Source organism: Apis florea, unplaced genomic scaffold, assembly GCF_048593485.1.
Source record: "Apis florea isolate Af1SG1 unplaced genomic scaffold, ASM4859348v1 contig_3756_pilon, whole genome shotgun sequence".
Taxonomy (NCBI): Eukaryota; Metazoa; Arthropoda; class Insecta; order Hymenoptera; family Apidae; genus Apis; species Apis florea.
Window position 1 is genome coordinate 1,260,063 of NW_028256838.1, and position 14,266 is coordinate 1,274,328.

General features: G+C 19.1%; 3 protein-coding genes across 6 annotated transcripts; all 3 read left to right on the top strand.

Moving 5' to 3' along the window:
• Positions 1-308: 308 nt before the first annotated feature.
• Positions 309-5,299, top strand: LOC100865929 (protein fem-1 homolog B). The gene is made up of 9 exons (XM_003697612.4): positions 309-1,285; positions 1,380-1,720; positions 1,785-1,945; positions 2,065-2,225; positions 2,310-2,453; positions 2,525-2,754; positions 3,208-3,324; positions 3,651-3,757; positions 3,956-5,299. The coding sequence occupies exons 1-9, from the start codon at positions 740-742 to the stop codon at positions 4,111-4,113; spliced, it is 1,965 nt and encodes a 654-aa protein (XP_003697660.1). The 5' UTR covers positions 309-739; the 3' UTR covers positions 4,114-5,299.
• Positions 5,300-6,169: 870 nt separating this feature from the next.
• WRNexo (WRN RecQ like helicase) lies at positions 6,170-7,964 on the top strand. 4 transcript variants are annotated; one of them, XM_031919233.2, is made up of 7 exons: positions 6,365-6,433; positions 6,554-6,582; positions 6,851-6,981; positions 7,076-7,300; positions 7,374-7,518; positions 7,663-7,764; positions 7,843-7,964. In XM_031919233.2, exons 3-7 carry the CDS (start codon positions 6,962-6,964, stop codon positions 7,903-7,905), a joined length of 555 nt encoding a protein of 184 aa, XP_031775093.2. In that variant the 5' UTR covers positions 6,365-6,433; positions 6,554-6,582; positions 6,851-6,961; the 3' UTR covers positions 7,906-7,964. The 4 variants fall into 4 exon arrangements, with proteins under 4 accessions (XP_086771037.1, XP_031775093.2, XP_086771036.1 ...); XM_086914911.1 differs by lacking the exon at positions 6,554-6,582 and having other exon boundaries at positions 6,170-6,433; XM_086914910.1 differs by lacking the exon at positions 6,365-6,433 and having other exon boundaries at positions 6,445-6,582.
• A 15-nt stretch (positions 7,965-7,979) lies between these two features.
• Lipt2 (Lipoyl(octanoyl) transferase 2) lies at positions 7,980-8,808 on the top strand. The gene has a single exon (XM_086914914.1). The coding sequence runs from the start codon at positions 7,980-7,982 to the stop codon at positions 8,688-8,690; it is 711 nt and encodes a 236-aa protein (XP_086771040.1). The 3' UTR covers positions 8,691-8,808.
• Positions 8,809-14,266: the final 5,458 nt, after the last annotated feature.

A 14,266-nucleotide genomic window follows, 5' to 3' on the forward strand; every position in this document is an offset into this window, starting at 1 on the left:
GTAATAAATAAAAAACATTTAATTAATAAAAATAAAAATTTAATTATATTAATAAAAATAAAAAATAAAATATTTCATTCGATCTTTTCTTCCTTCTTACTTCTTCAATAGTCCCACAGTATAAAGAAAAGGGGAAAGAGGTTTGTACTTTATTATTATAATTTTTTATAAAATTATGTTTTGCAGCCATAAATATACTCAGAAATTTAAAACTTTTAAAAATAACATATATATTTTTAAATTTTATGTTATAATGTTTTATGTGAACGATATTTTTCATAGATTTTAAAATTGATATATTGTTTATTTTCTTTAATGTCATCATAGCTAAGGTACAAAGTAAATTAACGGCATCAAAAAAAAATTAAATATGTTTGTTTCAATTTTCTGTTTAACGTTTTCAAAAATGAAGTGAATGTGACTAAAATAGAACTTATGATAGTATTAATATGTATTGAAAGTCTGAAAATAATTATTAAGTTGTTATAAAAATAGCAGTGAGTGAAACAAAAGTGAATGAGATTGATTAATATTTTGCTATATTATTGCAAGATTATTGATATATTATATACTTTTGAAAGAAATTTACGACTTTTCTAATATTCAATGTATATTATGAAAGTTTCAAGGTTAGAATGACCAACAAATTTCGTGAAGAAGGAGAACTATATACAATACTAAAAGTATTTTTATATCACATTTAATACAAAAAAAATTTATAAAATAAATATTTGAGAAAATGGAAACTATTAAATTAAATGAAAATCCAGTACAAATATCACAATTTTTAACGCGTGTTTATTATGCTGCTAAAGATGGCATGGCTATTATTCTTTATAATCTTCTTAGTAGCCAAGATCCTAACATGGTTAATATTATCATTAATCAAAAAGTATTGGAAGATGATGGACAGCATTGTACACCTTTAATAGTAGCTGCACGATATGGTCGTATTAAAGTAGTTAAAATATTACTCGATAAATTTAAGCCCGATTTGGAGCAGGAAGGATCAGTTAAATTTGATGGATATATTATTGAAAGAGCAACTGCTTTATGGTGCGCTGCTGGTGCAGGACATTTGACAATTGTGAAGATATTAGTAAAAGCTGGTGCCAATGTTAATCATCCTACTAAAAGTTTATCTACTCCATTGAGAGCAGCTTGTTTTGATGGACGATTAGATATAGTCAAATATTTAATAGAGCATAATGCAGATATAAATATTTTAAATCAGTTTAATAATACATGTCTAATGATTGCTTCATATAAGGGTCATTTAGATATAGTAATTATTGTTTTAATAATTATTATTTTAATAAGTTAAAATTATGTTTAATTTATAATATGAATTTTAGCATTTTTAATTATATTTCTAACAGGTGACATTTCTTTTGCAAAAAGGTGCAAATCCAAATGAAAAAGCAAATTGTGATACTACTGCATTACATTTAGCAGCTGAACGTGGATATACTAATATAGTATCCGTATTATTAAAATATGGAACAAATATGACAAAAGATACTAATGGAATGACACCATTGACAGTAGCAGCTGAACGGACTAGAGCTGAAGTTGTAGAATATATAATAAAAAATGTGAAACTTACTAAAGAAGAAACAATTGAAGCTTATGAACTTCTTGGTGCTTCTTATGCTAATGATGAACGCAATTATTGTTTAATATTAGCATATAAATATTTATGGAAAGCAATGAAATATAGGTAAAAAGTACTTATAATTTTATAAAGTATTTAAAATCAATTAACTAATTCTTGGATGTTATAGATTTAAAGATCGACGAAATATTATTTATAAAAAATTAGGTGAAGGTATAAAAGCATATGATAATTGGAAAGAATGTGAAACTCCAGAAAAATTAAGAAGTATTAGAAATAATCAATATTATATGCATATGGAATCATTGACTATACGAGAAAGGATATTAGGTTCGAATTTTATTCTAATAAATAATGATTAGAATAACCAAGTAGTATATATACATAAAAGAGTTTTTTTTATTTTTTTTTATTTTAATCATTTTATCTTAATCTATTTTCAATATTAGGGCAACATAATCCAAAACTACCACAACATATTGTATTTAGAGGAGCAGTTTTTGCAGATAGTGCTAGATTTGATAAATGTATAGATCTCTGGCTTCATGCATTATATTTGAAACAATTAAATAATATGTCTGTTATAAAAGATCTTTTAAGGTTTGCACAGGTATTTTAAAATCTTTATTAAAAAAAAATTTGTTATTTTTTTATATTATTTCTTTTTGTATTTATATTTTATATCTTTTTGTAGGTATTTTCACAAATGATAGATATAGAAGTATATCTTGATCTTTCTCATGTATTGAATGTTCTAGAAGCCTGTGTAACAGAACTTACTCGTAATAAAGCTAAAGTCAATAATCCTGGTTCTGAGGAAGATATTGAACAACATATTGTAAATTAAAAAATTGATTTATGTGTTGAATTAAAAATTATGAAATAGCTTTTACAAATTAAAAATTGCAGGAGGAGATTGAATCAAATATTACAACTACATTGTATATAGTAACAATATTAACAAAACTTTTAACATTAAATGAGAACAAATATGAAGAACAAGATAAAAATAAGGCATATCATTTAGTTCATAAACTTTGTGTTCTACGATTACGTTTAAAAGATGGTCAAACATTACTACATCTTGCTGTAAATGCGGCTACTGTTGTAGATGATTTTCATACTAATTATGTTTGCAAGTAAGTTTATAAAATAAATATATTTAAATTATATTTAAATAATTATAATTAATTTATAAATAGTTAGATATATTTAGATATAAAATAATTATTAGATATTTAGATAATTATTAATTTATAAAATAATTATTAATTTTATAATTTTATATTTGATAATTTTATATTAGATATAAAATAAATTTTGTTTTCTTACATTTGATAACATATGATATCGATAAATATTTATTATGTATTACCGTCTCGATATTCCAATAAACTTAAAATATATTATTAAAGATATCATTTTAAACTTTTTCTTTACACAGAACGGTTTAGTTTTCAAATTATATGCAAAAATATTTTTCATATGTTTCATATGTTCTGATATAGCTGTTTCAACTACTATCAATTTATTAAAAATAGCATTTTACATTTTTATTTTTTGTATAAATAAATATTTGAATTTTTTTATAGATTCCCTTGTGCTGCAACAGCTAAATTATTTATATGTTGTGGTGCTGATGTAAATGCAATGGATAATGAACGAAATACACCATTACATATTATTGTTAGCTATAGGGAACCTATCAGGTATAATTTTATTAAATAAATTAAATTTCTATATTAATTAGATATAAATATGTATTTTGTATCTGAGAGCCAAAGTGATACTTTTTTTTGTTATATATATAATAGAATAGAAAAATGACAATGATCACACATTAACAATATTGAACCTAAAATTTTTCATACTTATAAATCTTCAATTATTTTAATGAAGTAAAAAAAAAAATAACACTAAAATTAAAAATGAATTTAAATTCGTTTGGTTCTTAAATATAATATTACAATATTATTTTTTATTATATCATATTTTTTATATTATTTTCTATTATATCATATTTGAAATTTTACAGCGATTTTATGACTCTTCATTCCATTATTATGGCACTTATAGAAGCTGGAGCTCATATGGACATAGTAAATAGCAATGGAAAAACTCCATATGATGCTGTCACTACAGGTCTTTTCAAATAAATTTAAAAATATAATATTAATTATTTAAATTTACATTAAAAAATAAAATTTAAATGTTTTTAATAACAATAAATTTGATTTTATAAATCTATGTAATATTATTAAATATAATTTTTTTATTTTGTTAAATATTTTAAATTATTAAGTTTAATATAATTATATGATCAATTTTATTTTTATATAGGTGTAGCAGAAATAATATTAAGGACTCAAACAAAATTATCCTTAAAATGTATGGCTGCAAAAGCAATAAATGCTTATAATTTATCATATTGTGGAAATGTACCACGTTCTTTGGAAAGTTTTATTGAACTTCATGGACCTGGCCCTAATCAAGGTTAAAAGCAGTTATTAAATGAAACAACAATAGATATGTTACATAGATATTTATATTAAATATAACCAATTAAAATTATTTATTCTTGACGCGTGAGCTTTTTGAGAGTGTAATGCACGAAACTTTTAAAATTGTTTAATAATTTCTTATTTGATTAATAAGATTTTTTATTAACAAGACAATTATATGAAAACAATTTTTATATTAACTATATGCAGGTAACGAATTTAAAATAAGAAAAATATTACAAGTTTTTGATAGATAAAATCAAACAAAGTTAATTATTAATTTTAATTATTTAACAATTCCTTAAATCAAAGAAAATCTACAATGATTTTTTAATTACTAGACAGAAAAAATTTAACAATCATTAATTTTGACTATTTAATATCAAATTTTTTCCATCAAATTTTTATTACATTATGAATATATTATATCTTTCAAGAATTTTTTCTTCCACACAATAGTATTATTAATTAGTGATTAAAAAAGAAATACACATTTATAATGTACATACGTGATTTATACATAATATAAATATATAATAAATTATATATAGAATACAGCATTGTTCTGAAAAAAGTAACAATCATCTAACTCAAAAGAACTACTATCTTTATTTCTTTTTTTAAAATCACAAAATGAAAAAATGAGAGATCTATAGAGGCGAGAAGCTATAAATCTTTACATCATTCAGAATCATTTAATAACAGAACAAATTTTTATAATTATTTTTTAAAAAATAATGTTATTATCAATTGACTATTCTATGATTTGTCGTTATCGCTCATTCTTCGTGTTTTCTTTTATTTCTTTGAATTAAAATAATAAACTAGTCTTGAGCTTTTGTTTTTTTCGGAACAATATTGTAATATTAAATCTATATTACAAATTGTAATTAAATGTATATATGATATGAATGAATAATGTATAGTTTAATCATGTATATATATAGGTATGTATATATATTAATAAATGTATGTATGTGTGTATGTATGATATTAATAAATGATACGATATTAATATAATAAATACATAGTACTCATAAGTTGTTCAAAATAATCGCAATTGATAATTGCCAACCAATAACAAAAATAGAAAAGATTTTTTGTAATGTTTTTTATGTATTTTTTGTTTGTTGTTATGTAATTTTTCATGTATTTCATCAATAATATATTATTTTCTAATAGATCTTTTGTATAATTCTTTTTTTTTATAATATGAGAATTATATATATATATATAAAATATAAGAATTGATCTTATATTATAAGATAATAAGTGTGATCTCGAATTATATTTTTCAACATTATTCAAAATATGTATATATTTATATAAGCTTTAATTATGGAGAGATCTTATTATATATATATATATATATATATTTAAATAAAATTAATAGATTATTATGATTTAAATTCAAATACATAGAAGAGAAATTAGAATATACAAAAAAAGGACTCTGATTTTGAAATAAAAACGGTTTATTTATGCATCAAAAATTTTCCTATAAACATATTCCCAAAATTTTCAATACATTCTCGAAATCACTTTATTTTCTCATTACTTATTTGTGTTTAAAAAATATTTAATAAAATCTCATAAAATATAATTCAATCAAAAGATCAAAATTTTCCTTTTACTCCCATTATAATGTTCGATTAGAATTAAGATAAAATTAAAATATAAACAAAAAATCAATAAATAAAGTTTAATAAAATCAAATTTTTTTTATCATTGAATATAAATAATATTGTGTTAATTTATAAATATTAATAATAATAAAAATAATAAAGATTAAGAAATTAGAATGATTACTGTTCAATAAATGTAAAGTGAATGTTTTTAAAATTGATTGAAATTATAAAATTTTGATTTTAAAAATTAAATTGTAAAATTTATTATTTATAATAATAAGATTAAAGCTATTTATTTGTTTGGTAAATTATAATTATTTTTCTAATTTATTATTTAATTGAAATGTTGAAAAGAATAAATTTAAATAAATATATTATATATTTAGTTTAGAGTTATTATCAAATTATCATTTTTATCAAATTACATCAAGAATAAAATAGTTATCTATGAATGACAATTCAATTTTTAAGTAAATTAATATAAAATCATATAATTGAAATTCAGAGAATTTATAATTAATTCAGAATGCTAAGATTTAAAATAAAAAATTATTTTTTTATATATTAATTTTTTTTGTCTATTTTCATGAAATTAAGCAATCAGTATAGCAAAAGTTAGTATTGACGAATATATTTTATTTTGTTAGCCAATAATAGCTAGCAAGAGCCAACAGAAGCAGCTTTCGAAGGTATAAAATTAAAATAAAAAAGATATTTTTGTGAATAAGTAAAAAAGTTTTTTTCATTTAAATTTTAAATTTTATTAATAAAATTATTTTTTTTAATAATGATTGCATGTAACTCTCAAGAAATAATTTCCATTAATAGATCCAAAGAGGTTAATATTATTTATTATTTCTTTAATTATTATATAATATATTGATATACATGATATAATAATTGATGTATATGTAATGTAATATTGATATGATATGTGAGAATTAAATTAATGTATAATAAAAAAATAAAGTATCTATAAAAATTATTGATTATTTGCATTAATATTAATTTTTTAATTTGATTAGTGTAATAAATTCAATTATATTTTTAAATATAAGTTTATAAATAGTATTGAAGTTTAATGTAAATTGCAAATATTTCAATAGGAAGAATCGCAAAACAAAATTTCTACAAAAGAAGAAGTTGATATATCTAAATTTCCAATAATTGAATTTAAAGGATATATTAATTGTGTCAGTGGATTTAATGATTGTGCTATGATTTGTGATGATATTATGTAAGATTTATGTCAAATTATTTTAAAATTAATATGAAATATATAAAAAAGAAAATATTAATATGTTTTGAACATTTTTCTATAATTTATTTAGAAAGGAAGTAGAAAATTCTGATCATAAAGAAACATTAATAGGATTTGATTTGGAATGGCCTTTTAATTTTCATACAGGAAGTGGAAAAACAGCCTTAGCACAAATTTGTTTCAATGAAACTATTTGTTATTTATTACATATATATTCATTAAAAAAATTGCCTGCAGCATTTGTAGTTCTTTTAAGTCATCCAAAAGTAAGATTAGTTGGAGTGAACATAAAGAAGTATGCTAATTAATAAAGCATTATTATAATAAAATTTACATAACAAAATTTTTCATAATATATTTTTTTACAGTGATATTTGGAAATTAGGCAGAGATTTTAAAGAATTTCCTGCTTCTAAAATTGTTGAAAATAATTGTATTGACAGTGGTAAATTTGCAAATGAAATATTAAATAGATCTTGTCGATGGAGTTTAGAAAAGTTAACAGCATATTTGGTTAGTTTATTATATACATCTTAAATCTTTAATTCAATATTCTAATATTCTAATATTATTTTTATTATTATGGAGAATAATAAAATGAAATTAATATTTACTATCTTTTATTTATTAACAATTTAATTATTTTTTTGATTTTAGCTAAAAAGAAAACTCAATAAAGATTCAAAAGTAAGAAAAAGTAAATGGCATTTATATCCTTTAAGTAATGAACAAAAAATATATGCTGCAACAGATGCCTATGTATATTTTTCATTATTATTATTATTATCATTTTCAGTTTCTAATTTTAATACATTTAATACATTTACATTTTTTTAGGTTTCCTGGCTCTTACATACAATTATACAAAAACAGGCAAATGTTAAAAAAAATATGATATAAAATGTTGATATTAAAATTATGTATAATAGTAAAAAAAATTAAATTTTGAAAAAATATAATTATATTGTCTCATTATGTCTACAAAAATAATCAAAGTTTTGTGGACAGGTAGATTAAGTTATAATTCTGGCCTTAAATTACAAAAAATATTGTCTGATCGACATCATCAGAAATTAAAAGATGAGAATTGTAACACATTAATATTGATTGAGCATAATCCAGTATTTACAGTAGGAATCAGAGATAAAATCTATACAATAGAAGATGAAAAGAGATTAAAAAATTTAGGTGCAGAATTTTTTAGAACAAATCGAGGTGGTCTTATAACTTTTCATGGACCTGGACAATTAGTAGCATATCCTATATTAAATTTAAAGCAATTTAAGAATGGCATTAAATGGTATGTTTGTCAAATAGAAAATATGATTATTCGTTTATGTGCAAAATATGGTATCAAAGGTGAAAAATCTTCTGATACTGGTATATGGATAAATGATAAAAAAATTTGTGCTATTGGTATTCATGGATGTCGTTATATAACAACACATGGTTTAGCTTTAAATTGTAATACAGATTTAAATTGGTTTAATCATATTGTTCCCTGTGGTATTGAGGGAAAGGGTGTAACAAGTATTAGTCAAGAACTTAATACAAATGTTACTATTCAAGATGTATTACCTTTATTTCAAAATGTTTTTCAAGATCAGTTTGAATGTACATTAATCGAATATTCAGTTGAAGAATCTTCTCAATTACTTAAACTTGTTAATAATAGTATATATTAATATAATATTTATTTATTTTCAAAAATAATAAATAATGATTTGAAATATATTAAAACATAAATACTTTTGGTTACAAAAATATTTAACCATTTAAAAATTAAACTTTTTTTTCATAAAATTTTTATGCATTATATTCTCTTTACTACACCTACATGTATAATTTTATGTAAAATACAAAAGAGAATAATTTGTGATTAATTATATAACATTTTCAATGTATCACTTACATTTACGTAAGTATTTACATAATGAAATATGAATGAAATATATTCTTGAAAAATAATATATTAGATATAAATAATAAATAATATAAGTCAAATTTAACCATAATTAATAGATGTAGCGAAAAAATTGTTTTTTTGTTTTAAATGTTAATTAAATTTAAATTATGATATTTTGCGATTAATTTAACTATTTCTTTGATTGTGTAGCCAATATTTATGGCTGAAAAATATAAATGTAGTCACTGCTCATAATTTGATTAATTCGTTTTTTATTTTATTGAGATGTAAAGTTTGAAAGTTAATAATTTAATACTAATTTATGAAAAATAGATAGATAATTTTGAATATATCTCAATATAGGTTATAAGAAAATGTAATAAAAAATATAACATTTACAAATTTAATTTTTTTTCAGCATTATCTCAAATAATTATCATATGTTTCTCATAAAATCATACAACTTTTATTTGAAATATTTTTGCTATTTATAGAAATAGTTACATGATATTACATTTAAATTCGTTCGATATTTTTCCTACGCGATGCGTAAAATATGCGATAAACAAAATTTTCTTTGGAGGAAAAATATATTTCTTTCCGTCGAAACTATTTCTTCTATTCTGTGGAACTATTCTATGATGCTTTTTAATCTTGATACAATTTACATCGTTTATATATGATTAAATAAAAACGTTACATTTATTTCAATTGTTATATGTTGAAACAAAATTTTAGGGAAATATTTTTATTTGTAGCAATTAAAGATGATTTATCTAAAAGTGACTTCTAGATCTATAAGCTTTTTTTCCAAAAATATCTTCAATTATTTTAATATATTTTCAAAAAATATATAATAATATTGATAATTATATTAATAAATTGATTTATTTTTATAAAAGCCTTAATTATTTTTTAATAATTTTTAATTTCTTATTTAGAAAATATCTTATAATTACAAAAAAATAAAATAAATAACTTTTTAAATCGACTTCTTTGAATTCCATTTATAAATGTTTTTTTATGATTAGTATCAAAAATTTTTTAATTTTTTTTACAATCAAATCTAATTATTAGATAAAAATTTTTGCTACATATAGCAATAATTATTTTATAATTAAAAAAAAATTAAATTTTTTTTTCATATTAAGTATTTATTCTAAATAGCACAAGCATATCTTATGTGCGTCCATAAAATATTTATTTCGAATATTTCTAATTCAAGAAAGTCTATGTCTTTTATGTATTTTCATTAAATTTTTTAAAATTTCATTAAGTCTTCGAAAAATCTCATTTACAAAGTAATGTTATAAAAACATTGATACTATATCAATATTCTATACTTTTAATTACATATAACGCCTATAGGCGATGAGAGATATTTTTTCTGTGCGTAGACAGCACTTAAAGGCCTGATGCAAGATGCTCATTTGATTAAAAAAGATTTAAAACTTGTTCAATTTCATTTATGTTTGATGAAAAAAAAATTAAAAAAAAAAAATATCCAGTAATAATTTAAATCTATTTTTTATGATAATCTATTTCGTTTCACTAAAAATATTTTGTTTATGCAAAGTATAAAAAAAATAAAATATGTTTTCAATGCATAAATTGCAATGTTGGATTATTTATTGAATCATGCTGTCAGTTATCATATAAAGAAAGATTATTAAATTTTCGTTAATATGCCAAATTTTCTCATTCTATATATATATTTTTTATGTTTGTAATTTACTTTTTTAATGAATATAATCCATATGTATAAGTAATACTAATACATAATATATATAATATATATATATTTTTTATACTATAATCGTTTCCTTTAAATTAAATAATTTTAAGTTCAAAATATATATAATATATTTATAATATAAATATATTTAAAATATGAAAATCAAAAATGAGATCATTCATTGTTTTTTCCATATAGTAATATCAATGTATATCTGATTGGCTATTCTACTGAAAAATACATTTCTGGACAGAAAAAGACAAAATCAAAAAACAGTCGATAGATTACAATGAAAGTTACTAGATGTAATTAGAAAATAATAGAAAAAGAACTTCATATATTTAAGTTTAATAGTGAGAGATGCGTCTTTTAACAGTACGATGCGAGATATGAAGAGATATATTATAATATTTCTGTTTCTGAATAATTTGTGAATATTTGTAGAAATTTTTGTTGTTTTTTTTTAGTGATTAATTTTTTTATAATTTTATATTATGTTTTAGTGAATTTAAAAAATTGCAAATATTTAAACTCAGGTAAAGTAATTTATATTTATATTTAATATTTTATATTTAATATTTTATGAATAATTTTAAAAATTATCATTTATTGAAAAATAGAAAATGAAATGAATGAAAAAAGTATTTTTTTTATTATATATAATATATTTTTATTGTATATTGAATATGTTAATTAGATTTGGGAATGAACTTATGAACTAATAATAAATAGATAATAATAGCTACATGATTCTCTATTTAAAAAAAAAAGGTTAAAAAGCAGATGATAGTATAGCATTATTTATCTTATCTTAAATTAAGTATTATATTAGATGTAAAATATCTAATTTTGAATTATGGTTGCAAAAGTATGAGGATATTCATAAAATTTATTACAAAATATATCATAATTTTTGCATCTAATAAAAATTCATTGGAAAAGTATATCTTTCTATAAATTAAATGTCTGAAGAAGAAGAAAAAGAAAATAATAAGAAGAGTTGCATTCTCTAATTATGCAATAAATAAAAAAAGAATAGAATATTAATTTTATTGAATATAATTGAAATTTTCATTTATATAATCATTTTGATGGAATAAATAATATTATGGCATTAGATTTTAAAATGTAAAAGATAGATCTGTGAAATGAATTAAAATTTTAACAATAATAAAAAATATAATCAATTATAACCATAGTTTTAAAAATCAGCAAATTATTATATAACAAATTCTCTTTTAGAAGAAAATATAGATTTTTTTAAAAAATTTATATATATTAGCTAGATATATACATAAAGATAAATATGTAAATTTGAATTCAAATTTATTTGTTTGATTTTATTAACACATAGCACAACAGATGCTAATTGTGAAAACAATGAAAATTTTTGCATTTTTTAATGAAGTGGTTTATAATAAACTTATATAGTAAACATTTATATTAACAATTCAAATTTAATTATTAGAAAGGCAAAATTTATTAATATCTTATTTTTTAATAGTTGATATGAAAATTATATTTTGTATCTAATACAAGTATTTCTCAAAAAGCTTAAAGAAGTAGAATATTATGAGTGTAATAAAAAATAATTCATTTATAACTGATTAATATTATCAGAGTACATTAAAAGAATTTTGAATTAATAGAATATATTATTCAGCTCATTTATAGAACTATTGAAGGAAAATTCTGCCACTGTTGCATCAGTAATTAAAAAATTTCAGTTTTTATACATAAAAGGCTATTTATAATTTTATTCTTAATATGATCAAAGTGCAATACTCAAAATATTTCAAAACAATGATCTAATTGATTAATATAATAGATTAATCTATTATATTTAATCAGATATTTATAAATTTTTAAGATATTTAGATATTAATTTTTTATCGAAAATACTTTTATTAGGAAATACTTAAAAAAAATTTCCATTAATTTACATTAAAAAGCCACAATGATTTTTCAAATAATATAATATATATTATATTTTAAATATTTTATATCTTTTTGAATGTAATACATTTCATTTGTACATTTAATATTTTGCATAAATGCATAAATTTTTATTGTTAGATACATTTAATGATTATTAAATTTGAAACAAATATATCAGAAAGCAATGTAAAAATTATAGAACTTCATAATAATATTGAAAAATTTATCAATTATTTATCAAAAATTTATCAATTATTTTTGAAGATGTTTAAATTATCATTTAATATACAATTTTTTAAGTATTTAAAATTTTTAAATACATTAAATATTGAAAATTATAAAAACCAAATATACTATTTCAAATAAATTTTCATATAAATTCTGTAGGATAAATAATAAATTTATTAATTTTTTCACTGAAAAAATAATTATTATAATTAAATGTATTTTGAAAAGTAACACAGTAAAATATTTTATTGGATGAAATATTTTATATGTATTTGTAAATATTATTTAAATAGATATATATATGTCATTATTGCATTTATTATATTCAAATGCAAATTTATATTTTTTCTTTTATCAATAGAAAACGAAAAACAAAAATAAAATAAAATCAGAGATGATAAACAGAATTTAATTAGATTTAAAAGATAAAAATCAATAAGATTTTTCAAACATATTATTTATCCTATTTATAAAATTTTTTAAAATATTGTGTTTCTATAATATTTTTTTTCAAATATTTTAAAAATAAAGAATAAAAAAACTATTATTTATTCCTTATATATCAAAATAATTTTATGTATAATTGTAGGAGATATCATGTCTTTTTTTAAATAATCATTTTTAAAAGAAAATTTTTTAAACTTTTTCAAATTGATAAAAAATTAATAAAAAACATTATTAAAAGCATTTTTAAATTTTTTTAGTAAACTAATATCATTTATTATCATATATAATTAATATTTATATTATTTGTTTTACTGTCTGCTGCTTTGAACTTATGTCTCTATGTAATTTCATGTAATTATTTTATAAAATTATTTTTGCAATTTTTTTTCCACAAAGTTCCTTTTTTATTTGTCATTTTCTAAATCTTGCTTTATATGTTATAAAATTGTTTAAATATATGTTATAAAAAAAATATAAAATTGTTTAAAGAATTACTTCATAAATATGATATTCATTGATATACATATGACATAATTTTTATTCTTTTATTATATTCAATTAATGCCAAAAATAATTAAAATTTTTTTCTTTGCATGATAAATTGAAACTTGATAAATTATTAATTTCATTATATATCTTTCTTTTCTTTAAGAATTTATATATATTTTTTTTTTATATAGAATAGATTATTACTACTATTAGTAATAATATAGAATACTATTATTATAATAATAGTATAATAATAGTAGAATACTATTATTATAGTAAATAGAAACAATTGAAGTTACCTATAAATTATTTCATCTTTAATTGTATCACTATAAAATTTGTAAATTTTAATATTACTTATTGTAAATTTTAATGTTTGCTTGTATTAATATAATTTTTTGTAATTTGCAATGAAACTTGAGTCTTTGTTTCTATCATTGTGATTCTAAATGATTTGTAATTTTTTTTTTACACTTATGAAAAATATCATATTTTGAATGTATATTACAATTTGTTTG